General features: G+C 37.3%; 1 protein-coding gene across 17 annotated transcripts in view; it reads right to left on the bottom strand.

The window, feature by feature from the left end:
* LOC116180844 (serine/threonine-protein phosphatase 2B catalytic subunit 2) overlaps positions 1 to 25,971 on the bottom strand; it is a 204,632-nt gene that overhangs the window by 72,939 nt on the left and 105,722 nt on the right. For all 17 annotated transcript variants that reach the window (XM_031500995.1, XM_031500993.1, XM_031500987.1 and 14 more), the window contains exons 3-5: positions 23,643 to 23,767; positions 23,478 to 23,589; positions 8,507 to 8,652 (exon numbers count right to left, since the gene is read on the bottom strand). In XM_031500995.1, the coding sequence (XP_031356855.1) occupies positions 8,507 to 8,652; positions 23,478 to 23,589; positions 23,643 to 23,767 (383 nt within the window). The remainder of the gene's footprint in view (positions 1 to 8,506; positions 8,653 to 23,477; positions 23,590 to 23,642; positions 23,768 to 25,971) is intronic.

Genomic DNA, 25,971 nt, shown 5'->3' on the forward strand with positions numbered 1-25,971 from the left:
TTCTAGGCATGTTTTAAGAATCTTCAGCACACCTAAGAGTTTTAAAGGGTCATCGCGAGGAATCTTTTGGAGCATTGTTGACACTTTAAGAGTTTTTAGAGTTCCTTAAGAAGAGCCTTTAAAAAATTATAACACGGTGTTTCTGAATTTTTGGGAGCCTGAAGGTTTTAAGGGTCTCGAAGTGCACTTAAAGCCCTTTAGGGAACCTTTAACAATCACCAACAGATTGTATGAACTTCCAAGAGTTTACAGAAGCTTTATGAGTTTAACTAGAACCTTCAAGAGAGTTCCTTAGATTCCATCGTCTTTTAAAGAAACGACCCTTTAAGAGGTTATATGAGTTTATGAGAGTTTTTAAGAATCTTTCAAAGCTTAAGGTAATTAAACACCTTAAAGGCGCGGGTTTTGATAATTTTTGAGATCTAAGACTCGCTAAAAGGTTCCAAAAACCTTTAAAACGCGTTTAGTCTCCAAGAGCGATTAAGGCCCTTAAAAGGCTTTGAGGTAACATTAAGCGCTTTTAATGAGCTCTAAGGGCCTTAGGCGTCTCCTACAGTCTGGACGCTAATCTACTATATACAGGGTGCCACACGGGGAAAGGGACCAAATTTTACTACGTGTTTCTTAGACGAATTCGAGTCCTACATTAATTTAATAAAGGGTAAATTTGGTTTTTCCTCCGAGCATAAGATATGGAATTCGAAACCGAACGATAATAAATAGGGCATTATATATACTTTTGAAGTAAGCATTTTTGCCCAGAAAAGATATCAGTTTCAGGGGCTGATTGATTGGGGTTTAACTGCACCAGCATAAGTGAAACCAATTGAGATGTAGTGGTCATTCGTTTTGAGAGTTGCGATAAATTTTGCGACTACCAGTTTCGTAATCTCATATTTGAATGTCAATTTATTCAATAAGTTGTATCCCATTTATCTTGAGACAGTATCTATTACGGAAAATGTGATTGATATGATATGGAGGAACCTATTTAATGATGCTATGATTTTTCATGAGCGCACAAATGTCTAAGATATTTCTAGGTACTTTTAATCTTTAAAAGGTTTTATGAATGTGCAACAAACCTAAGACTTTTCACGAGTCATTGTGAGGGGTCTTGTTGAGGCTTTAAAGTCCTTAAGAAACTTTAAGAGCATTTAAAAAACTATAACACGCTGTTTATGAATTTTGGGGGGCTTTTAAAACCCTTGACCAGTTCTAAGGGTCTCCAAGCGCATTTAAAGAGCTTTAGAGAACACTAACATATTCTAAGAGCTTCCAAAAACTTTCAAGTCTACAGAAGCTCTATATATCTTTAAGAATCTTTCAAAGCTTTAAAACGTAATTAAAAACCTTAAAAGGCGTGGCATTTGTTAATTTTTGAGATCTAAGCTCGCTCATAGTTTTTCCAAGAATCCCAAAGAACCTTTAAAAGGCGATAACTCTCCGCCTTTAAGAGACTAAAACCCTTAAGAGGCTTTGATGTAACGCTAAGAGTTTTTAATAGCCTCTCCTACAGTCTGGACGCTAATTTGTTGTATACAGGGTGGCCCGCGAGGAAAAGGATCAAATTTTACTACGTGATCCTATTCGAGTCGAAAATGTCCAATGAGCATGAGTCCGCAAATGCATTCTTATCGAGATATGATTTTTAGCGCATTTTTTAAGAATTAAAAAAAATTGCTATTGTTTGCGTATTGTCTGTCCGTCCGTCCGGACCAACTTCTGCCGTTTCGAACTATTTCTAGGGGAATGGTCCTAGAGTGCTGGAATTTTTTGCAGTAGGTAGCCTATACCTTGAAGGTGTGCCAGACGGCCATTAAATTTCGCTGTCTAAAAGGCCCCCCCCCCACCCCGAAAAATTAATATTATTTCTATTGTATTCTAATTGAAGGTCTCAACGAAAGGAACCGTTTTCTACCAACTACTGCCCTTCTTTCTGTCCTCTTATCAAAGTACGGGGTGGAGCGGGAGGCGGGGGGGGGGATAGTTTTCTTCTTCATGGTACTGTAATGAAAGGTCTCAACGAAAGGAATTAATTTCTACCAACCATAACCCTCCTCCTCGACCTCTTATCGTGGTCGGGTATATTCCCTTATACCTCAAGAACGCATAAGCGAGACCAAGTAGGATGTAGCGGTCAGTTGTTTTGTGAGTTGCGCTAAACTTTATAAGCGGAGGAATGTAATCATTTTTTTACCTAGAAACACATTTTTGAATCATCGGGAAGCATTTGCGGAGGCATGTTCATAGTAGGAACACGTAGTAAGATTTAGTCACTCTCCTTGTATAAAACGCTGCTAAAAAGACGACACAATCAATAATTCAAGGCGTCCATCTCATAAGCAACATAACATACACCTAAGTGGTGATGCATACAAGATCAAATTACTACTCAAATCAGTAATTATAGCAAACGTCAGTTGTCGTTCCGAGTGTTCGCTCAAAATGAAATGACGTCGGATTTCTTCTCGCTCTTATCGAAAGCGTCAGCTTATATCAAAATCGATAGGTAAAGGAAGCAGCTGTAAAAAAAAACACGAAATAATCCACCCAATTTTTCCCTTGTTGACTTCGCGTTAAAAGGAATTCACAACTTTGAATAAGTCAAAGTTTGAAGTGCACCAAGAGTAAGCAATATCTGTCAGTCCTAATTGACTTCTGCTAAAAAATCGCAACGATAACGCGACGGACCATGAACAAGTCGGGGTTGCAAAATGTCATCATCGCACCCTCGAACAGGTTATCGCCGACCTTAAACTTTTCCATACATTATTGAGATCCGCTCCGTCCGAAGGTGTAGTGTTAGTTAAACTTTCGGTCGTTAAAAACTTTCTGCCGCACTTTTAACTCGCAATCAATTTAAACACATCCCCGTCGCGACGTCAAGAATGAAATATGACGCAGCGGGTGGGAGGACGAATCAATTTGCGCCGGAAATTATTTTTTACCATCCATATTATCAATATGGCTTTAACTTTCAATGTAAAATATAGGGAACATTACTGTACAAAAAATGCGATCCTTAGTAGAACGAAGGCACGAAGAGGTTTATGGTGGGTGGGGTGACTGTTTTTTTTAATTGTCAGTTCGTTAGGAAATGTCTGAAGAGCTTTGGTAGGTCTTGACGAGCTGTAAGGTTTTTGGAAATCTGTGAACCGTCTGTAAAATCAGTGATTACGTGTCTTAAAAGATCTTTAAAAAAACTTAGAAATGAGTAAAGGTGTTACATTATTTTTTTGTTATTCAAAAATTTTCTCGATCAATATTGAATAAGAAAATTTAATAGGCTACCTTTTTGGACTAATATATAGTGTTCCATTTCAAAAAACGAGGTTAGGTCCGATAACTTTTTTACCTCACCCCGTGTACTCATTTTGATAACCGCAGATCATTCAACAATCATTATAAAGCAACTTTTGTAATAAACATTTTCAATAAGAAAATATGGCATTTTATTTTATTTCCCCCCGTATCTCTGAAGCGAGCGCATATTTTAAAATTTTGACTCAAAAGAGCATACGTTGCTTCCCCAAACGAGAATTCGTTCCTTTAGTTAAAGTTCCTTCCAAGAAATTATTCTTGGTACGCCCTGTATATAACTATCTCGTCTGGCCTTGTATGCATTCCCACCCGGTATGTGCGACGGATCAGCCGCCAAAGTTAGAATTAAGTCTGCATATTTGCATTCGTCGAACAACAATCGAAAAACAATGCAAGATGTCGTCGTACAACCATCAATAATGAACGCGTCTGTTAAAAAGCAGCATGCCATTTTCTTTCGTCGGCAATCATCGCCTTTATCGTTTCATTGACTAGCCGGCTATAAAAAAAGCAACAACGTCAGTTGCCATCGTTTATCGCCCTCGTTTGTTTATTGAACCTACCTACGACCCGCGTTAAGCTGAAGCACTAGCGCGCAGCCGTGTCCTATCAACTTGACGTCGTATACAGGTTTTTCAGCCAACATTGGCTAATTTCTACCAGTGACGCCGCCATTGAGTATATTTGAATTTGCCGCTCAAGTTGAGCCATCCCGCATTCTGCTGATGTGTCGGTATAACGTGAGTCGCCGGTAAGTCATTTCATTCATATTCCTTTCGTAATCATTTAAATTTCTAGTACATGTATCGAACACCAAATCAAGATTTATAATCAATGTACTTTATTTGTATTTTTAATCAATAAACAGGTTAATCATTAGTGTTCAAAAGCATAGTAAGCAATTACATTCATACAGTCCACAAAAAATCGAAGCTTCGCATCAGCACATGACGCATAAATTACTTTCTTGATAGCACAAAAAAATTTAAAAATTAAAAAAAAGATTTTTGATTTTTTTTTATCCTTTCTTCTTCCTGAATCAATATCGAATTTTTTGAAAATGTTTGTGCTATATTTTTGAAAAGAGAATTTAATATGCTATCTTTTTGGATTAATATAAAGAGCGTTAAAAAAGTGAGGTTAGGACCAATAACTTTTTTGCTTGACCCGGTATACTTTTTTTGAAAACAGAGCAGATCACTCTGAATATTTTCAAATTTTGAATTTACCATTTTAAGTTTCATCCACAAAGATCTTATAAGTATTACTTTTTTGATAGCACATACTTAAAACATTTTGAATTCTTTTAAGTCCTTTTTTGAATCTTTTTGCATCAATATTGAATTTTATTTTTGGAAAGAGAATTTAATATGCTATCTTTTGAATCAAATTTTTGTAATAAACATTTTTCTGTGTCTCATTTAATTGATATAAACATAGGATCACTCTGAAATTGACAATTCTGTTCCCTCGTATCTCTTAAGCCAGCGAATATTTTCAAATTTTGACATTTTCAGTTTGACACAAAAAAAGGCACATGGTATTCTATGATAGCACAAAAAATTTAAAAACAATTTTTCTTTTTTTTTGGATCAAAATTGAATTGTTTTAATTTTTTTGTGCTATATTTTTGGAAAGAGAAAATTAAGTTTTTTATATTATTTTGTGCTATATTTTTGAAAAAAAAATTTTTCATTTTTTTCCTTAAAAAAACTGAGATTAGATCCAATAACTTTTACCTGGCTCCGTATACTAACTTTGAAAACGGCAGACCATTCAGCAATCATTTTAAAGAAGCATTTGTAATATATTTTAAATAAGATCAAGAGCGCATGACGCCCATATTATTTTTTTGATAGCAGAAAAAACATTAAAAAATTAAAAAAGATTTCTGAATTTTTTTAATCCTTTTTTTATCTTGCTGAATCAATATTGAACTTATTAAATTTTTTGTTCTATATTTTTGAAGAGATTATTGCTATCTTTTTGGATAAATACATAGAGAGCGTTCCATTAAAAAAGATGGGGTAGGTTCGATTACTTTTTTACCTGATCCCGTATACTTATTTTCAAAACAATTATTAAAAAGCTAGTTTTGTGATAAACATTTTAAATAAGAAATGCAGAATGCAAATATTATATTATTATTATTATTATTATTTTGAAATTGGCATTTTTCTGATTTTCTCGAATATTTTCAAAATTTGACTTTACCATTTTAAGTTTGACCCAAAAAAAGCACATTTTTCATAGTACAAAAATTTTTGAAAATTTAAAAGATGTTTTTGTATTTTAAAATACGTTTTTGAATTTTTCTGGATCAATACGAGTTTTTTTATTTTTTTGTGTTATATTTTTGAAAAGACTTTAATATGCTCTTTTTGGATTAGTATAGAGATGGTGTACTACAAACAAAATGAGGTTAGGTCCGATAAGTTTACCTGACCCCGTATACTTATTTTGATAGATCATTCAACATCATCAAAAAAACTTTTTTAATAAACACTTTTAATAAGAAAATATAGGAGCGCCTTTTCCCCCCATAGAATCAGATAACTCGGGAAGGAACGACTAAGCTTAAACTGGAGGACTCGTAATGGTATAGACGCACAAACAGACGGACACAGTGCAGACAACAGCGTTCACAAAAATCTGAATCAATATTTAATTGTTTTACTATATTTTATATGTTTTTGGATGAATATATAGAGGTTGTTCCATTAAAAAAAATTGGGTTAGGTCCAATAACTTCTTTACTTTACCCCGTATACTGATTATGAAAACGGCAGATCATTCAACAATCATTATAAAGCAACTTTTGTAATAAACATTTTAAATAGGAAGATATAGGGCTGTTCTGAAATTGACATTTCTTTATTTTCCTCCATATCTCTTAAGCGAGCGAATATTTTTAAATTTTGACTGTTAGTACCACTTTAAGTTTGATCTAAAAAAGGCCCGTGACGCCTATATTACTTTTTTCATAGCACAAACCATATTTAAAAAATGTGGATTTGATTTTTTAAACCCTTTTTTGAATCTTTTTGAATTTTTTTAATTTCTTGGTGCTTCATTTTTAAAGAGAATTTAATATACTATCTTTTTGGATTAATAGTGTTTAAAAAAATGAGGTTAGGTTCGATAACTTATTCATCTAACCTTTTACACTTATTTAGAAAACGGCAGATCATTCAAACAAACATTTTAAATAAGAAAATATAGGATCATTCTGAAATTATTTTTTTTTATTTTCACCATTTCACCATTTGAAATTTGACCAAAAAAAAACGCCTATATAACGTTTTTGTTAGCACAAAAAACATTACAAAATTTAAAAAAGAATTTTGAATATTTTTCAATCCTTTTTTGAATCAGTATTGCATTTTTTTGTGCGATTGAAGAATGTAATGTGTTATTTTTTTTAAATAAAATTATAAGAGTACGGTGGTACTGGTTACGGAAAAATGTTTAAATCTTACCTACCAGGAATACATAATAAATGGCGACGTATTTTTGCAGTATCCTGAGAAACATTTCAAGACCGCACTTTAACTTCCGAATGCAACGCGAGAATATAATGTGCAAAAGGTATTCTTGCGCATATAGCCGCCTTTCCTCGCTAACAGAAGTACAGAATGTATATGCGAGGAAGTATTTCTGCCCCACAAACTATGGAAATCTTGTCTGACTAACAGGAGTACACTATAAACGAAGAGGTCGTATTCCAGTATTCGGAGGATATTTCTGATACGAAATGAAAAATGTTCTGTCGCTAACAGAAGTACATTGCAGACGAAGGGATTGTATTCCAGTGCCCGGAAAGCATAATATGCGAATACTTCCGATGTAGATCTTCCCTGGTTAACAGGAGTACATTACAAACAAAGAGATCGTAACAATATTGACACGGTCCCCGTAAATCGCTCGCATCTTGAAGAGGTATCAGGAGAATGTATATCCGAGAAGATATTTCTGCCCCTAAGCATTTGTCGAAAAATGTAACTAAACCTTTCCAGGCTAACAGGAGTAAAATGTCGGAAATCGGGATAAAAAGATGTGCAAGGAAGTATTTCTGCCCCTAATACTAGAATATCTGATAATGTATCAAAAGCGTGTAGACATATTGTATTGAAAATATATCAAAAATATCCACAAATGTTGGAAATAGTATCAGATCAGTACCATTTCACGGGTGAATATCACGGTGCGGCTCATTATTAGTGCAATTTGCATTACTTAAAGAAAAGTCAACATTTGAAAACAACCTTTAACTAATTCGGCTTTAGGTAATGTTCTTTGGCTACAGAATTGTACTGACTCGTCGTTTAATTAATAGCGATACACCTAAATTTCGATTTCGTTTGTCACAGGACCTTTGGGATTGAGACGCAATGTTTAGCTGTTTTGCAAGCTAAACCATTATTTTCCATTTCTATATTCTGATATTTTGTATACACATTTAATCAGTTATCCAAACTAAGAAGCAGCTATGCAGATGGCATATACATCTAACTCAAGAATAACTAATGCCCGTAAGTAATTCAAAACGGATTTCGCTCCGAAGCCTACTATTTTGAAGGCAACGCCGGATTTCCCCATCATTCACGAGAACAACCAGTCAGTCTAGGGAAATTTCTAACCCATACCAAGCGATTAAATCGGGACTTATGTCCAAGCACGTGATTAAATTGAATGTAGGTATACATATATTAAGCCTATCGCACATAAGCGACCAAATCCTTAGGATACCTTATGGACCGGAGCGTAAATGTCTTACACGTCGGTGAATTTCGAAATTAGAACAGCCTCAGTAATTTCTACCTTAAACCTCGGAATTAAACCGGCTAGAGTGTTCCTTTATAAACTGGAACATGAATAATGCAACAGAATTTTGAATCAAATTGTGCGGTTACACCATAGCAATCTCGTACCGTCCATTCCGGTTAACCGCATCGTCCGCCGCTAACGGCCTTTCGCGGCGGAATTTTTGTTTTCGAAAAATTATTAGACCAGTTGATTAAGCGCGACCGGCAAAGTGGGCATTTAAAATTCCCTAATTAGTTTTGCGTGCGAAAACAAAAGCCGCGTGCGCAAATTTATAGATCTAAAGTGACGAACGAGGGCGAGGGTACCGGCGTCCGGGGGCAGTTATGATTACCTACGAATTTTGTTCGCAACTTACCTTTCGAATATCGTCTAAATTGTGTATTTCCGGCGATAAGCCTCCGTGAACGCAAAGAAACTGTTGATTCATAAGCGCGGCGAGGGGCAGGCAGTCGAACGCTTCCATGCAGGCATCGTACACTCGCTCCGAATATTTAATTTTACCTGAAAAGTAAACAGAGATTCGATTAGGACATTTCACTTTTCGAGAGACTGCCGCTACCGCAGTTCATTCGACGAATTGCTTACGGAAACGGAAGAGTTCGGCGGATATTAGGGTACTGGTTAATTAACGCCGTTTTACTCGTAAATATCGCCGCAATTTGAAGATTTGGAATAATACTTCACTTATCTTAAGAGTAACGAGGGGTCGTAAAAGTATAAGAAACCACTTGAAGATCTTACTTTTCAAGATCTTAAAAAGTTCGAAGCAAAACCTTGACACGCTTAAGAGTAATGAAGGGTCGCAAGATTATAAGAAACAACTTAATTCGGGGTCGTAAGTAATTTACAGACCTTAAAAGGTTTTGAAGGGTTCTTAAATGTTGCATGAGGATCTTTGTAAAGTTATAAACCTTCGAACAGTATTGAAAGATCAAAGTATTGGACAGTTTTAGGAGCGCCTCCAAAAGGAACCTCTTAGAATCCGGGTCTTCAAGAGGATTTTGCAAACTTTGAAGATCTTCCAAGACCTTTTGACAGCCTGGGAGCTAGAAAACAATCAGGAAGTGCGAGTGATCAGTAAAAACTGCTGAAAGGTTTTGCGACTTTGGAAAAACCTGAAGCAATTTTGGAAACTTTGATCAGTTATGAAGTTTGCCGAAGTCTTAAAAATCATTGAAGAGCAACTGAATATCCTAAAAATGATTGTCACAACGTCCTAGAGTACTGGCATGGCACAAATTTAAGGGTTGTGGCAGGTCTTTAGAAAGCCTAAAAGGTTTTAAAAGGGCATATCTAACTTCTGACAGGAAATTTTTCTAATGTTCATCGGGGATTGAAACAATGACTCTTGAAACTCACTCAATGTTCTAAATTGCTTTTAAGATCATTGTAAACTCTGCCTTTAAGTTTTTCGAGAACCTTGAAAAAGTCATGAACTTTTATTCGTAAACAGTAAGTGTTTGAAGGTCTTTAAAGGTCCTAAAATTGTCATAAGTTAATGTAAGATTTTTAAAGGTTTTTGTGGACCTTAAGGTTTTCCTCAGATTTCCACCGTTAGGAATTCTAAACAAATTCTCAAAGTTCTAACAAACTTCGCTCGGAATTAAAATAGACCTTTATTAAAGTTCCACGCAAACATTGTAGTTTTAAATCCAATGTCAAACGACCCTACGACGAGTTCGGCGCAAATATAGACAGAGTAAAGGTCTGATTGGGCTAGACAATTTATGCCGAATTCGCCTCCGTATCGCTCGACATTATAATAGGCTTTTTATTAAAATTCCACGCAAAAGTGACAGCTTTGAGAACAGTGTCGAGAAAGCCGAATGCGGGTTCGACGCAAATCGAGACAGAGTAAGGGTCTAATTGGGTAAAACAATTTATGTCGAACTCGCCTTCGAGGTTTTTTTAAGACCTTAGATGTCCATCAGACTCTGTCAAGTGTTTAAAGATATTAAAACATCACAAACATTCTAAAAGAATTGGGATATCCTAAACAGTGCCTTGATTCCTTCAGTCTTAAAACAGTCTATTGGAATTGTGAAACGTTCCAAGATCTTAAAAGCTTTCGAATCCTTTAAAGATCTTCAAAGCTTCTTTTCAAAAAGTGGAAGGATCTCAAAAATCCTATCATCATAGTCTTTCTTCAAAAACTTAACAGGATATTCATAAGGATTGAAGAGGAAACATAAAATCTTCAATATTACTAACAATTTAGGAGTTCGAATAGTTTTTCATGAATTAAGAGACCATCAAGATCTCTAAAGGTCTCCAATGAACTTGAACGTCGCAAAAGATTAATGGAGAATTCCAAATATTTCAGTCTCGAAAATTTGCAGAGTATTAGAAGCCCTTGAAAACATTTAAATGGGTCTTCTAGGCTTTCTGAAAGCCCTGGACAATCTTTAGGAATTGTAGAAGATCCTAAAAGGCGTTAAAAAGGGCATATCCGAGCCTTCAAGTGGTTTGAAGCATCTTGAAAGGTTTTTAAGAGCCTGAAGAACCTCTTAGTTTCAGCTTAAAAGTGTCTCGTAGGCCATTGAAGAGAAATGGAGGATCATAAACACTGTCTCCAAAAACGTTTTTTGAATTTTGAAGAGTATTCCGTTTTAAAAAGTTATTGAAAGGTCTGTCTTTATGACGACGATCTGGAAATCCTGTAAGGGCCTTTCTTCCCGAAGCCATGGATATCGTTTAAGGGTCTCGAGAGAATTTAAAGTATTTTAAGAAGCCTCAAAGGCTTTTTCATGAATTAAGAGACCATCAAGATCTTTAAAGGTCTCCAATGAACTTAAACGTCGCAAAAGATTAATGGTGAATTCTAAATATTTCAGTCTCAAAAAGTTGCAAATTTCAAACGGAGTCTTAGAAGACCTTGAAAACATTTAAATGCGCCCTCTAGGCTTTCTGAAAGCCCTGGACAATCTTTAGGAATTGTAGAAGATCCTAAAAGGTTTTAAAAAGGGCATATCCGAGCCTTCAAGTGGTTTGAAGCATCTTGAAAGGTCTTAAAGAGCCTGAAGAACCTCTTAGTTTCAGCCTAAAAGTGTCTCGTGGGCCATTGAAGAGAAATGGAGGATCATAAACACTGTCCCCAAAAAGGTTTTTTGAATTTTGAAGAGTATTCAGGCTTAAACAGTTATTGAAAAGTCTGTCTTTAAGACGACGATCTGGAAATCCTGTCAGGGCCCTTCTTCCCGAAGCCGTGGATATTGTTTAAGGGTCTCGAAAGAATTTAAATTATTTTAAGAAGCATCAAAGGCTTTTTCATGAATTAAGAGACGATCAAGATATTTAAAGGTCTCCAATGAACTTAAACGTCGCAAAAGATTAATGGAGAATTCTAAATATTTCAGTCTCAAAAATTTGCAAAATTCAAATGGAGTCTTAGAAGACCTTGAAAACATTTAAATGGGCCTTCTAGGCTTTCTGAAAGCCCTGGACAAACTTTAGGAATTGTAGAAGATCCTAAAAGGTTTTAACGAGAACATGTCCGAGCCTTCAAGTGGTTTGAAGCATCTTGAAAGGTCTTAAAGGGCCTGACGAACCTTTTAGTAGTGTCTCGTAGGCCATTGAATAGAAATGGAGGATTATAAACACTGTCCCCAAAAAGGTTTTTTGAATTTTGAAGAGTATTCAGTCTTAAACAGTTATTGAACATTGTCTTTAAGACGACGATCTGGAAATTCTGTAAGGGGCTTTCTCTCCGAAGCCCTGGATATCGTTTAAGGGTCTAGAAAGAACTCAAAGTATTTTAAGAAGCCTTTGAAAAGGTCTTGAAGTCTTGGAAAGCTACCAAGGCCCTGTGTAGATTTGATCACGAATCTCGAAAATTTTAGGGGTTTTGAAAAGCGATTGCGGATCTGGAGACCTTTTATGAGCCTAGGGTTTTGTGGATTTAAAAAGTAAACAAGTTAAAAAGTAATCGTAAAGCGCATTTCCACTTGCATTCATTTCCCATTTGTAAGATGCAACTTCTATTAAAATCGTAAAAATCCGGCCACAAATATGAAAGATAGCGTTGCACATGGGCAATCCATTATTGACGTGCTACTTCAATTTCAGCTTATGAGAAGAATTTCATTTCAATGCTTTTCTAAATAAGAAAGTTGGAACTGCGCACGCGCAAACCTAAATTTTGAAACTAATGTTAGATTTTCCTTTGTTCCAAGCGCCTAAGTCTCAAATTTCACTTAAATGCTTCCATAGATAAGAAAGTTGGCACTGCGCATGCGCAAAATAAAATTTTGAAACTGGCGCTAGATTTTCCTTTATTCCATGTGCCTATGTATCAAATTTCATTTAAATTCTTCCATAAATAAAACAGTTGGCACTGCGCATGCGCAAAACCAAATTTTGAAATTGGCGTTTGATTTTCCTTTATTCCAAGTGCCTATGTATCAAATTTCATTTAAATTCTTCCATAAATAAAAAAGTTGGCACTGCGCATGCGCAAAACCAAATTTTGAAATTGGCGGTTGATTTTCCTTTATTCCAAGTGCCTATGTATCAAATTTCATTCAAATGCTTTTATAAGTAAAAAAGTTTGCAATTCGGTTTATAAATGGTCGAGATGCGAAAAGGGCACTGTGAATTTTGAATCGATTCGATTCAACTTTTGGCATTGCGTATTATATGGCTAAAGCTATGCCCATATTGAATTTCATGCAATTCAGTTCATAACTAACGGAGATGTAAAAGCGATCGAACATTTTTAAACAAAGTTATCGTTCACACGGACAGATAGATGGACAGACAGACAAAGGAACAGACGGACAGACCAACAGGCAGACGACAGATAGCAATGCAAAATTATAAACGATCTCGTTAATAAACGGCAAAAGTGTAAAATTATGGAACATGTAAAAAACGGTTTTTTGTTTGTTTTACAATAACTTTTTTTGTAAGCGGTACAGAAACAATTCCTTCCTTGGTACAAGATTCGACACCATAACGAACCAAATAGCGGACAAAGTGGCCACAATAGCGCATTTTTTTATTTTTGTGGAAATGCGCTAAAAAGCCATGGAAACGTTGTATAAGACCATAAAAGGATTTTGCCGACCTTGAAAACTCGACCATTTATGAATTAAGTAAATGTCTAAAAGATCTAGAAGGCTTTCAAGGATCTGGAGATCATTGTCATATAAGAACCCGTTGAATGCCTCCGTCAAATTCCTTGATCCATTGAACAAGCTCGGAAGGCCTTTCGACCTCAGTATTTAAAAGTAGGCAAGGATTCTAGTGACCTTAAAAAGTTGAACATTTATGAATAGTAATTAGACCTAGAAGACTTTCAAAGATCTAGAGATCATTTAGGAACCTGTTAGAAAATTACTCAGACTTGAAGTATTGAAAAGCTCGGTACAAGCCCCTTCGTCAGACTTGAACAGCCTTGAGTTATGAACCGTCGCTGAAGATTCTAGAGATGCTGATTTTTAAAAAGTGATAAACCTTGGGAGCGTTGTGAAGGATCAAAAAAAATTTTTGACCTTCAAAACATTTATAAGTAAAAATTCCTTCTGAGGTCTAAAAGATCTAGAAGAGTTTCAAAGATCTGGAGATCAATTAGGAACCTGTTGAATGCCCTGGATATAAAATTCCTTGAAATATTGAAAATCTCTCAAGGCCCCTTGTGAGCCTAGGATTTGTTTGTGAATATCGAAAATTGCAAGGTTCAAAAAGCCTTCAACTCAAGGTCTTACAATTACAAAGTCATAAACCATGAAAGAGTTTGCAGGAAATTGTTTGTTGAGCTTGTAGACAAATATTTATAAATTGTAAAGTCCGTTAAAGGTCTATAAGATCTAGAGAATTTTTTTAAAGTGTTTTCTCTATGTGTATTCCCCCTCTTTCACTTTGCATTAGTCTCAATCTTCTTTTTCTGTCAGTTTTAATCTCTCTGTACAGCGTAACTCATCTCATGCTGTTCTTTCTTGTTTGCCTCTCCCACATTTTCTATCTTAAATCTTTCATATACACAGACCTTCTATACATTTATAGATAAATACAATTAGAGCTTCTTAAATGCCGTTTAAAGCTCTCAAGTGGAGGCTTTTGAAAGGTAGAAATTCTTAAAGGCTTATGAAAATTCTACAAAGGTAACCCTCCTAAGTAGTCTGCATTTTTTGCGGTTTTCGAGAGCTGCTGGAAACTACGGTCTTATTTTAAGAATTACGTTTACAGGGAACAATCTCATTGCTTAATCCTGGAAGCGCTTTCAACGCATTTCGGAAGTCCTAAACTACCTTTTTAATTGATAAACCGTGACACAATCATTACATTTCGTTGCTAAAACCAAAACGGCTTTCCAACCAAGGTGTTTTTTTTGCGATTATGAGTAGGTATCAATAGGTGCAGAAAACGGGCAATTTATTCTTGGGAAGTTCGTCTAATAAATATCAATTCGGTAAGTTGCTATCTACCGGCACGAAAGCTTGTCGGAATACGAATTGATGGCATTAGGGTGAATTTATGTTAGAAAAGGCGAGCGCAGGGGTTGACTCCATTTTCCCCGCCTAGTGTGGCGATAAATAAATTATTTCGCAATTTTAAATATTTAAAACGACCGTCGCCTCGAAGAAAAACAATGAAACGTGTCTCTTCCCGTTTGAAAGACATTGAAAAATGCACGCTTGCAAGATTATAACGTTGGATCAACGTCAAGGGATGGACGTCCCGGACTTTGAATATTTAAAATATTGTGTCAGTTTTTATTTGCTTAACAAAATGTACATGGAAACAATTTCCTTTGAGGAATGCACTGAAATACAAATTTAGCTCAAATGGACTTCCCTTAGTTTCGTTTAATTTTCCTTAAATTGGGAGCATGAGATTTTATTTTCCGGCTTCAAAAAAAGCAAGTGTTTATTTAAACTTCCTTTTTAACCAGAAATCCACTAATCCAAAATTTCTCGAGAAAACACCTTTTTTCCCGATCGATCTCAGACAATTTTTTTCCGGCCTCAAAAAAAGCAAGTGTATAACCTTCGTTTTTTACCAAAAATTGACTGTTTCAAAATTTCTCGGGAGAATTTTTGGTGCGTAGAATCCAAAACGATTCGTACTTTTTCGATTAGACCTCTCAATCTTTAAAAGTTATGGACAAAAAATCAATTTCGAAAAAAAATTCAAAGGGCTGTAACTTTGGCTCTAGTAACCCAATCTTCAAACTGTTTGAAATTATGGATTCCACGGGCCAAATTCTATAAGAAAATGTTTTTTCCCGGTCGATCTCAGACAATTTTTTTTTTCGGCCTCAATAAAAGCAAGTGTATAACCTTCGTTTTTTACCAAAAATCGACTAATCCAAAATTTCTCGGGAAAATACTTTTTCTTATTAATTTTGGTGCGCAGAATCCAAAACGATTCGTACTTTTTCGATTAGACCTCTCAATCAAAAGTGTATAACCTTCCTTTTTTACCAAAAATTGACTACTCCAAAATTTCTCGGGCGGCCATTGCTCCGGTAGCGTACCTGGAGGTGGACATCAGTCGAGGTGCATTATGGCTTCATTGAATGCAGTTGTTGACGGGATGGAAGGGGACCCCAATCCACGATCGACTGGCAGGGTTCCGCTCGAATCCGCCGGGTGCAATTGTGGCCGAATGCGGGGACCGGTAAAACCTGGAGTGGTTGGAGAGGACTTTCCCACTTATTAGGCTCTTGAGATGACGCGTCCCTGAAAGTTCAGAGGTACGTCCCTAGGGTAACCAAGGTGATGGCTGTGTTATACGGGCTCCCGGATGACAGAGCTACCATCTTGAAAGGTCTCCAGAGGCAAAATCCTGGTTTCAGAACAAGTGTATGAAGGACATTGACGGTGGCCGATGACGAGGATCCAAAATGGCGGCTTCGAAATACCATCCAAGATGAAGGACGGTGCTAGACCGGCAGACAGATGCAGCGCAACAAAATGGAGGATTTAGTGACTAATGAAATTGCGACCGATCCAAGATAGCGCCCGACAAAATGGCGAATTTAATGTCTAATAAACTGGCGACCGACCCAATATGGCGGACCACACCGCTCATTGGCTGTGATGTCATAGAGGGGCGAGCTCTAAAGGCCGTATCCCGTTAGCCAAGGAGAGGGACGTACTCTTCTCTGATTGGCTGTGATGTCACGAGTTCGTCTCTGATTGGTGTGACGTCACTTTTTGCGCCAGAAAATACATTGGTCTTCTACTAACCTTCTTACAGAGAAATTTGCAGCACAATAAGGGGGGGGGCTGTTTTATAGGACGTCAACTTGCTGTAAAGCAGACACGCGTGTACAAGGCCCTTGGGTTTACAGGGGACGAATAAAAGGTCTGGACCAGGTGGAGGACCATCTTTATTATAAGAGGGACAGCTATTGCGAGCCCTATAAACTGCCAGAGCGGTTGGATAGACAGCAGGGCAGGTGGAGGAGGCGATCGCATTAGTAAGTGATGCCATAACAGCGTCATATGCGGGCAGCTGTAAATTGCGGACCTTTCGAGGAACAATGAAAACACCTTGGTGGAACTCCCAGAACATTCAAAATCTCGTAGCTGATTTTGTAAACTTTTTAAGGGCCCCTTTTATAACACAACCCTTTAAAACTTCAAGAACAGACTGCATAAGAAACAAGGTCGCTCATTAACTACGTTACCGGGAAATCCCCTTCACCTAAGGACACGATCTCGCACCACACTCCTTAGTAACGTTACTGGGAAATCTTCTCCACCAAGGCCATTGTTTCGATATTGGTACTATTCTGATTTTGTTTAAAATTAAATAAGCGCCAATTATGCGCCATTTGGTTGACATTGTGCAACAAATTTCAGTATAACTTTATCTGAGTACTTTTAACCCAAAATTAACATTTTTGAAATTATGTGAGCCAAGTTTCATTTTCCGCTCATTGCGAATACCGATCTCGCAAACATTTTTCTTATGCCCTGTAAACTGTCGGTAAAGAAGAAAAATGTCATCTGTGAAAGGCAACAACTCTATGTGCCCTTGGTCGATAAACGCACTCACAGCAAAAATTCCTCGAAAAAAGGAATATATTTTAAGTTCGAAGGGTTCGGAAGACGTGTCTCTTTTAGTTTTTCCCTGTAACGCCTCCCCCGTCGATTAACCCGCACGTTGACAGCTCATCGCTTTTACTACCGATGTTTCACAGGGAAAGGGATGTTTTCCCGCCGCCCATTTTTTTTTCGCAAACGTTCCCCCGCTCCTCTTCAATTTCGCGCTGCTAATTAAGGTACCCGTGCCATTTCCGAGCTCTCAATTATAAAGAGAGAATTTAATACGCGAGAATCCGATAATTAACATTGTCAGGTAATGCGATTGACGTTCTCTAATTAGATTGGGAGATTGGAAGTATTAATTGAAATAAATTATAGGCATCGACGTTTTGACGTGCGGAGGAGCTCACTTTTTTCGACCTACCGAAAAGTCTGTTTCGTAATTCCCACGAGTTTAACAGGAAAAGTTATTGTAGCCGAAAAGTTTTCGCGAAACCTTTCAGTGGATCTGTTCGTTGACCACCTTAACTCCCTACGTGACTTCGCGATCAATTTCGGTATGTATCAACTTCTAACTTTATTTAATACAGTTTGCTTGCTTTTAAAAAGTATCTTTCCAATCGATCGATGGCCTTTACAAACGACAATGCTAACGATTAATAAACCAAGAAAACAGACCCTCGCCTGGAGACACATCGCGTCCAAATGAAGCTACCATTCTGGCCAACCGACCTCGAACTGTAATTCGCCCAAGTGGAGAGTCATTTCCGAATAAGTGGCATCACGAGTAACGACACCAAGTATACGGCTACATCGCCAGCAGCTTGGAAGCCACATAGGCCAACGAGGTCCGGAACATCCTCACTAAACCGTCCGTTTCCGACAATCTCCTAAGGTCTATATGGAACAGCAGAGTGACTCCGGAATTAAAAGCGAAACTTCAAAAATCTTCACCCATAATGGCTCTCAAACCCTTTAAGGCGCCTGGTGGAGACGGTAACTTTTCGGCACTCTTCCAAAAGGTTCTTGGGTACTGCGAACTACATGTAAGCTCTACACAGCCAGCTTCTGTTTAGCTTACATACCAAGAACCAGAGTTGGACTGGGTCACTGGGTCAACTGGGTCACTAAATTAAACTGGGTCACTGGGTCACGTCATACTCTTTTCAGTTAGACCCAGTGACCCAGTTTGACACAGTGACCCAACTTGACCCAGTTTGACCCAGTGACCCAATTTCACCCGGGGACCCAATTTCACCCGGGGACCCAATTCGACCCAGTCACCTAGTTTGATCGAATAACGCAGTTAAGTCAGTGCCCTCGGTTCAAGTGTACAGATTATGCAATAAATGAAATGCTGGTTTGTTGAAAATAATACTCGATTGCTTGACAACTGCCATTTCTGTGATGTTTGCTTTAATACTGCCATAAAAAACTTTCCATGTCCCGAATTGTATTAGAATAATGTTATTTCTTTGCTTCAGGGCTTACCAGTTTGCTTACAGGTGTTCATTCACATTTAATTTTTTTCTACTAGTTAGCTTAATCCAAATAAATCTTTTCTCTAAATACTTTCATTGACTACTTGACTACAAACTATAAACAAATGCATTTGATTAGGTATTAGTTCTCTTGAATGAAATTGGGCTAAGTGCTTGTTGCCGAATATTATTGAGGAAGTTTTTTTTTGAATTAAAAGTTACTTGAAATTGTTTTGGATGATACCTAACAATAATTTAATTACTGGGCCACCGGGTCAAGACGGGTCACTGAGAAAGCTGGGTCAAGATGGGTCACTGGGCCAAGCTGGGTCACCGGGTCAAACTGGGTCACCGGATCAAGCTGGGTCACCGGGTCAAGCTGGGTCACCGGGTCAAACTGGGTCACTGGGTCACCGGGTCAAGCTGGGTCACCGGGTCACTGGGTCAGTAAACTAACTGGGTCACCGGGTCACTCTATGCTTGACCCAGTCCAACTCTGCTGCGAACTACATGTAAGCTCTACACAGCCAGCTTCTGTTTAGCTTACATACCAAGAACGTGGCAGGACTTCATACCAAAAAGGCCTGGACGCTCAATCGACCTGCCCAAGGTATATAGACCCATCAGCCTCAGCTCGTTCCTGTTGAAGGGGATGGAAAAAGTCTTGGACCAATTCCTGAGAAGCGAGGTTCTAACAAAACATCAGTTTCACTCCCTATCGAAAAGGAACATCGATAATCACGACCCTACGTAGGCTGGAGAAAGGCCATATAATTCATGTAAATTCTAATTAATTCACATTAGTTCAAATTAGCACAGAGGGGTGTAGGTACACCAAACATTCAAAGTTGTTTCCATCTAGAATTTTTCCAAGGCAAATTTTTACCAGGACTAGAGTTCGCGAGTAAAATATTTGAACGGCGGATTTTTTCTGGGGACAAATTTTCTACACAAGTATACCAGAGAAACATTTTCCAAGAGCAATTTTATCAATCTTAAATTTTCAAGGCGAGAATTTTTCCAGAGAGAATTTCCCCAGGGCGAATTTTTCTGAGACGAGATTTTAAGTGCCAAATATTCCAAGGCCTATTTTGTTGGAAGCTAAATTTTCCGTATGCGAATTTTCTGGAAATGAATTTTTCCACGACAAATATTCCCAAGACGAATTTTGAGGGGACAAGTTTTGTGGGTCAAATATTTCAAGGGCGATTTTTTTACGTTTCTGGAGATAAGTTTCCGGGGCGAGTTTTTTAAGCGAGTATTCCAGGGCATAAACATCCAACGCAAATTTTTCTTTGACGATTTTTTGGAGACCAAATATTCCAAAGAGATTTTTTCAACATTTTCTGTAAACGAATTTCCTTTTCTGGACGAATGTTTCAAGGGCAATTTTGGGAGCCTACATTTTCCGTAGGCAAATTTTTCGGAAGAGAATTTTTCCATAGCGAATTTTCCCTGAACAATTTTCCTTGTAGTTTATGAGAGTCAAATATTCCAAGGACGACTTTATTCGGTACGCGAATTTTTTAGGAAAGAAGATTTCCAGGAAGAACCCCCCCCGAAAATTGTTGGGGGTGAAATATTACGAGAGGAAAATTCGTAGAGGCGAATATTCCCTGTACTGTATTACGGGTTGAATCTTGAATGGAAGCATTTTAAAAAGGCGATTTTTTCATAGCGAATTTGTATATTTTTTTCCGGAGGACAAGTCTTTGGGGGTCAAATATTCCAGGGGCGATTTTTAGAGCGCATCAAATTTTCTGGAATTATTCACGCAAGTATTCTAGCGAAGGTAGATTTTTACGAGCCTTTTTTATGAGAGTGATTTTTCCTCGTGAATTTTCAGGAGATTTCTAAGGGCGATTTTTTACAGAAATCGGCGATTTTCGAGAAACGAATTTTCCAGGGCAAATTTTGTCAGGACGAGTGTTTGTGGGTGAAATATTCCAACGGAGTTTTTTCGAGACTAAATTTTCTGGGGGCAAATTTTTCACGCAAGTAATCCAGGGAAAAGTTTTGCAAGAACGATTTTTTCGGTGTTTAAATTTTCAGGACAAGAATTTTTTCAGGGCGAGCCGTGTTTTTAATGTCACATATTCCAAGGGAGATTTTTTCGAGGCTAAATTTCCAGAACAAAAATTTGTTATACAATTAATCCAGGAAAGAATTTTCCGGTGCGCATATCCCCAAGGCGACTTTTTCAAGCCTACATTTTCCGGAAGCGAATTTTTCCATAGGGAATTTTCCCAGAAGAAATTTTCCGGAAACAAGTCTTTGAAGATCAAACACAATAGTGATTTTTTCGAGGCTACACTTTCAGGATGAGAATTTTTCTACAGCGAACATCTCCAATGAGAAACTTTTCCGAGAACAAGCCTTTAGGGATGAAACATTCCAAGGGTGGTTTTTTAAGCGCAACCAAATTTTCTGAAGCGAATTTTCTGGGGATTTATATGGGCAATTTTTTCAGGAATCGATAATTTTTTACAAACGAATTTGGCTTAGGGGGAACAAGTACCATTTTTGGTGTACACCAAACATTCAAATTCAAGTTAATGTACGTTAATTCATGTTAATTTACGCTAATTTAAATCAATTCACATTAATTCAAATTAATTAACGTTAATTCAAATTAATTCACGATAATTCAAATTAATTCACGTTAATTCAAATTAATTCACGTTAATTCAAATTAATTCTAATTAATTCAGGCTAATTCAAATTAATTCAGAGGGGTGTACCCTAGAGCTAGCCCATGTCACGTGTGCAGTTGTACGTTCCCTAAGTTTCATTGTGGAGATTTAAGTATCTATGGGAGTATTAAAAAAATTTGGTCACATAGTCTAAATCATGGGTCGTTTGGTTGCAATATTTAAAAATAGCTCCGACGTGGCTAGATTTTTTGTATTAAGTATATATCCTCACGCAATGGTTCAATTTTACTGTTTTAAAAAAGTTTTAATGATTTTTTGAAGGTGAGCAAGTATTGTAATTAGAAATTATTTGGTAAATCCAATTTTTTAAGATACATTAAGTGTTTTAATAAATCCACTTGGCGAAAGCTTGTTGATTTTGTTGTAATTACAATATTGTTACGATTAATTTAATTAAATTACTCGTAATCTAATTTGTGTCAGTAAGGTACTCATCTATGGCGTTTTTCAATTGATAAGATGGCCGGTGGACCTCCGAAAATGAATCTTCCTTGCGCATATATTGAGAAAATACTACTGGTTTCTACTCAGGAATATCGATGTAGAAAGCACAATCCGGTTGGTAATAATAAAGATAAATGTAAGGCCTTATTCAAAGTGAAAAGGTAAATGCGTAATTGCTAACATAACGAAAAACGGCTTTAGAACTTGTACAATACATGTGCAAATGCGTAATCGAAGTGTCGAAAGTCAAATAACAAGAGAAAACTTCACTAAACTTATACAGCATCAACACAAATCCCAAAAAAACTGACAAAAATTGTAGAGTAATTGTAATGGCGTGTATTCTTCTGCAAGTAATGACCGAATCTGGTCTTTGTAAAAAGAAGTGCGTGCGCCGAAAGAAATTAAAGGAAACTCTACACGACCTCCGTCGGCAAAACCAAGAACTATGTGAAAGAAGCATATACTCAGATAATACCAAATTTACTACAAGAACAATTTACATCTAAACTAGACCAATGCAAGAACTTTTATACATAAGTAATTTAAAGAGTATTAATACATTTCAAGCCAAAATAATGTGTCGACATATTTTTCCTAGAAAAAGAGCTTCTCGTCCAGCATGCGCTCCTGGTAATCTGACAAATTTTGAATCTTTTCTAACTGAACATCTTACATATTATATTTTCCTTATACCTACAAAGTTTAATCATGATCTCCTAATAGATAGAGCAGGAGTTTCCTAACTGAGCCTTCGAGAATTAGAAACAGAAACACATCCAACACTTCAAGAGCCTTCGTGGTTTTTCAATACCTACTCCCAAACCTACAAGGCCGATCAGGACACCCCGAAACCTTCCAAGACTGTTCACGAATGTTCAATGCCCTTTTTTGGGCTATGTCAACCTTTTTAAAACATTTTGGGTCCAATACAAATATTTTATTCTTCGAATTCCGTTTCATGACCTTTCAAGCCTTGAAAAACCATTCAAGATCCTTCAAGACTCTTTAAAAGCGTTAAAATTCTTCAAAAAAAAACCTACATACAGGTACCGCTTCATAGCGGTCAAGACTGAAAGTATGTCTGACGATAACAAAAAAAACCTAAGTATTGCAGAAAGAGAGCGCTGTTGCCACGATCTCTTGGAACCTAAAAGTTTCGTTCTACTCTGTTAGAGCAGGCGCGTGCTATTTTGTGTACTTGCGATAAAAGATTCAAGAGCCATCACGCACAATTCTTTCGTGCTAAGATAAAACCTTGTAAGTTTTCATTCGTTCGTTTCATAGTATTCAAAGAATCTCCCTTTCGTACAAGAACGTGGGAAAAATGTCATCCAAATTTGAACAAGCGAAAAAATGATATCTTAATATTCCCTATCGAAAATGATTCCCAGTAGACAGCGAAAGTGGCATATAACTAAAGCAAGGAGAGGGCGTAATTGTCTATTGTTCTAGCAGCCCTAAAATATGGCGAACGCCTACCAAGTTTACAAACTTCGCAGATTAATAGTTGTAAATTCTAAATGTTCTGGCCTGGAGGGTTTTCCGTTAACTTCTCGACATATTAGCGAGCATTTTATATTCACGTGCTGATTGCCTCTTACGATCCCTCGCGCCTGAACTGCTCGCGGCACTTTCAAATCAAATTTGTGTCGCACGCCCGCCCGCGAAAAGAAAAACAATTTACTTACATTCTTGTTTAAAGGTGAAATATTCTGTAAGATGGCGACACTCGTGGTTACCACGTAGGAGGAAAAGTGTCGTCGGGAAACACAATTTAAGGGCCCACAGGTACAAAACGCACTAAAAGAGATGGAACGAATGAGCGAAACCGCGGCCGCCGCCCGTAAACTTACCTCTATACTAAAATATCCTCTATCGACGTAGTCGCCCAGAAAAAGGTACTTTGTGCTGGCGGGTGGTCCCCCTACTTCAAAAAGTTTCATAAGATCATAGAACTGGCCGTGTATATCTCCACATACTGAAACAAAAGATAAATAGGTTAGAATTGGTGTCACGAAAGAGGCGAGTTCGACGTAAACTCAATTGGGGAAATGAGTTCGAGTTCATGTTCATTTTTAATAATACTAAAATGACCCCCTCGATTTCCCGCGCCCTGTATGCTGGGTTTAAATATTTCCTAAATTAGGATTTCCCGAAAACCTTCCAGGTTCATTTCAGTTTCATAAAAAAGTTGGAAACTGTGAGTTTCAACAGGATGGTGCAACAGCCCTAATCGTGCGAGAATACCTAGCGGACAAATTTCCTAGAAAATGGAAAATATGTCCGATGGGTATTCTGGCACGATTAGGACGTGGGACACCAAATGTTGATCAATATTTATTGCGCATCGACACGAAGCGTCCGTCGGTAACCGCGCCGCACCAGTATGAACGGCGCAACGAACTCCGTCGCACACCCGATAAGGGGTAGGTATTCAATACTCTTACGCCATCTAGGTATCTCCTTTGTAATCAATTAGTTAATTGTTATAGTAAATGTATTATTATTTCAGTATAGATTTCTTGTTACTTTAGTTCTTTGTGTTGCCGTCCGAGGTCGTGCAGTGGTTCCCATGATATTTTGGGTCATCCTCTCTTTAAGTTTATCTTACCAACAAGTTGTATTCGTTCGCTTCAGTAAAGTTTCCGCCGTCTAATTGATTGGTTGGTTCGTGTCTTACCTGAACAAGGGCTTTTGTTTTGACTTTACCATATTTATCTTTGGAGTGGCCTCTGTTTCTCTTTGATGACTGTGGTGGTTCCATTGAAACTTTTTACGGATTTGTATTTGTACATGAACAATACGAGGTATGTTACATTATTATGCAGCATTTTTCTCATTACGTATTACCGACCTTTTGTCCAAACTGATTATAAATCTGGCATCCCGTAGATGATCTAGAATGTTCGAAACAAACGGCAAAGGATAGGCGTCGCGTCTAGTAGCTTTAATGAGCTAACGAAAGTCCACACAGAATCTCAAAGATCCATCCATCGAGTAACGATTATTATATCGTCAAGATCTTTAAAACAGAAAGACTCCAAATCTACCAGACACCACTCCTTGCCAAGAGCTGTGTGTTATCCAAAGGAAGTCGTTTAAATTGGTACAGACCCCGGGACGGTAGCGTAAAAGCTGTCAATGGTCGAAAATCCTCGGTAAGAGGGATTTGCCAATACACCGACCTTATGTCCAAATTGATTAGAAATCAGGCATCCCGAAGATGATCTCGAATGTTCGAAACAAACGGCAAAGGATAGGCGTCGCCTCTAGTAACTTTAATGAGCTAACGAAAGTAGCAAAATTTCTATGACCCTTTTTTTACATCGCAATCGGTCTACTCCAAGGACTCGATGACACCCTTATCCAACATTTCCAAGGGCATCGCGTGAATACGAAAATCAGCAGTAGAAATTTCGAAGTAAAATTATACCTATTGATTTTATTTCACGTTCGTTTATTAGCCTTTAGGAGTGCTAAAGTTCTTCTGCGGCCTTCAATAGCATTTAAAAAGCTTTAAAGATCTTCAAGAGCCTTTAACGGTTCTCAAGAATCATCGAGGCCTCTAAAAAATTTCTGCAGATCTTAGTAGGTATTTAAAAACCTGCAAACCTCCCGGGTTCTTCTTTCACCTTTAAAGCCTCTAAGAGGAAAGAAAAGCCTTCATTGGTAAGTACTTCAAAGCAATTATTTTGGTCTTAAAAATCGCCACGTCACGCACTTTAGACATTTCATCCGGTCTTTAAGGGATAAAATAGCACTTATCCGGGCTAAAGCTGAAAGAAAGACTATCAGAGCCTGTTTACAGATACCACGCATGCAAGCGATTGATAGAAAATTAATTAATTAGATTATTTTTAATATATCCTATAATCTGGTCATAACTGCGAGTTTCTGGTTCACAAAGAACCAAACAGACACTCGATGACAGCTTAACAAAAAATTCACTTCTTTTACACTTAATCTTGATAACACAAACTGACTGTTGAATTTGATGATTAAATTTGTGACCTCTCGAATGGTCGAAAGAAAAATTTTACTATAGCGAATAGTGATGGTAAAACTATAAAAAAAATCAAGAAAATCGGTCGAAACGTTTCGGAGGAGAATTTGACGCAAGTTTTGAATGCCGTCGAGGTAAGTACAGGCTTCATTCTCCTGCAAATTTTCATACTACGAGAA

Source organism: Photinus pyralis, unplaced genomic scaffold (genome assembly GCF_008802855.1).
Source record: "Photinus pyralis isolate 1611_PpyrPB1 unplaced genomic scaffold, Ppyr1.3 Ppyr1.4_LG9, whole genome shotgun sequence".
NCBI lineage: Eukaryota > Metazoa > Arthropoda > Insecta > Coleoptera > Lampyridae > Photinus > Photinus pyralis.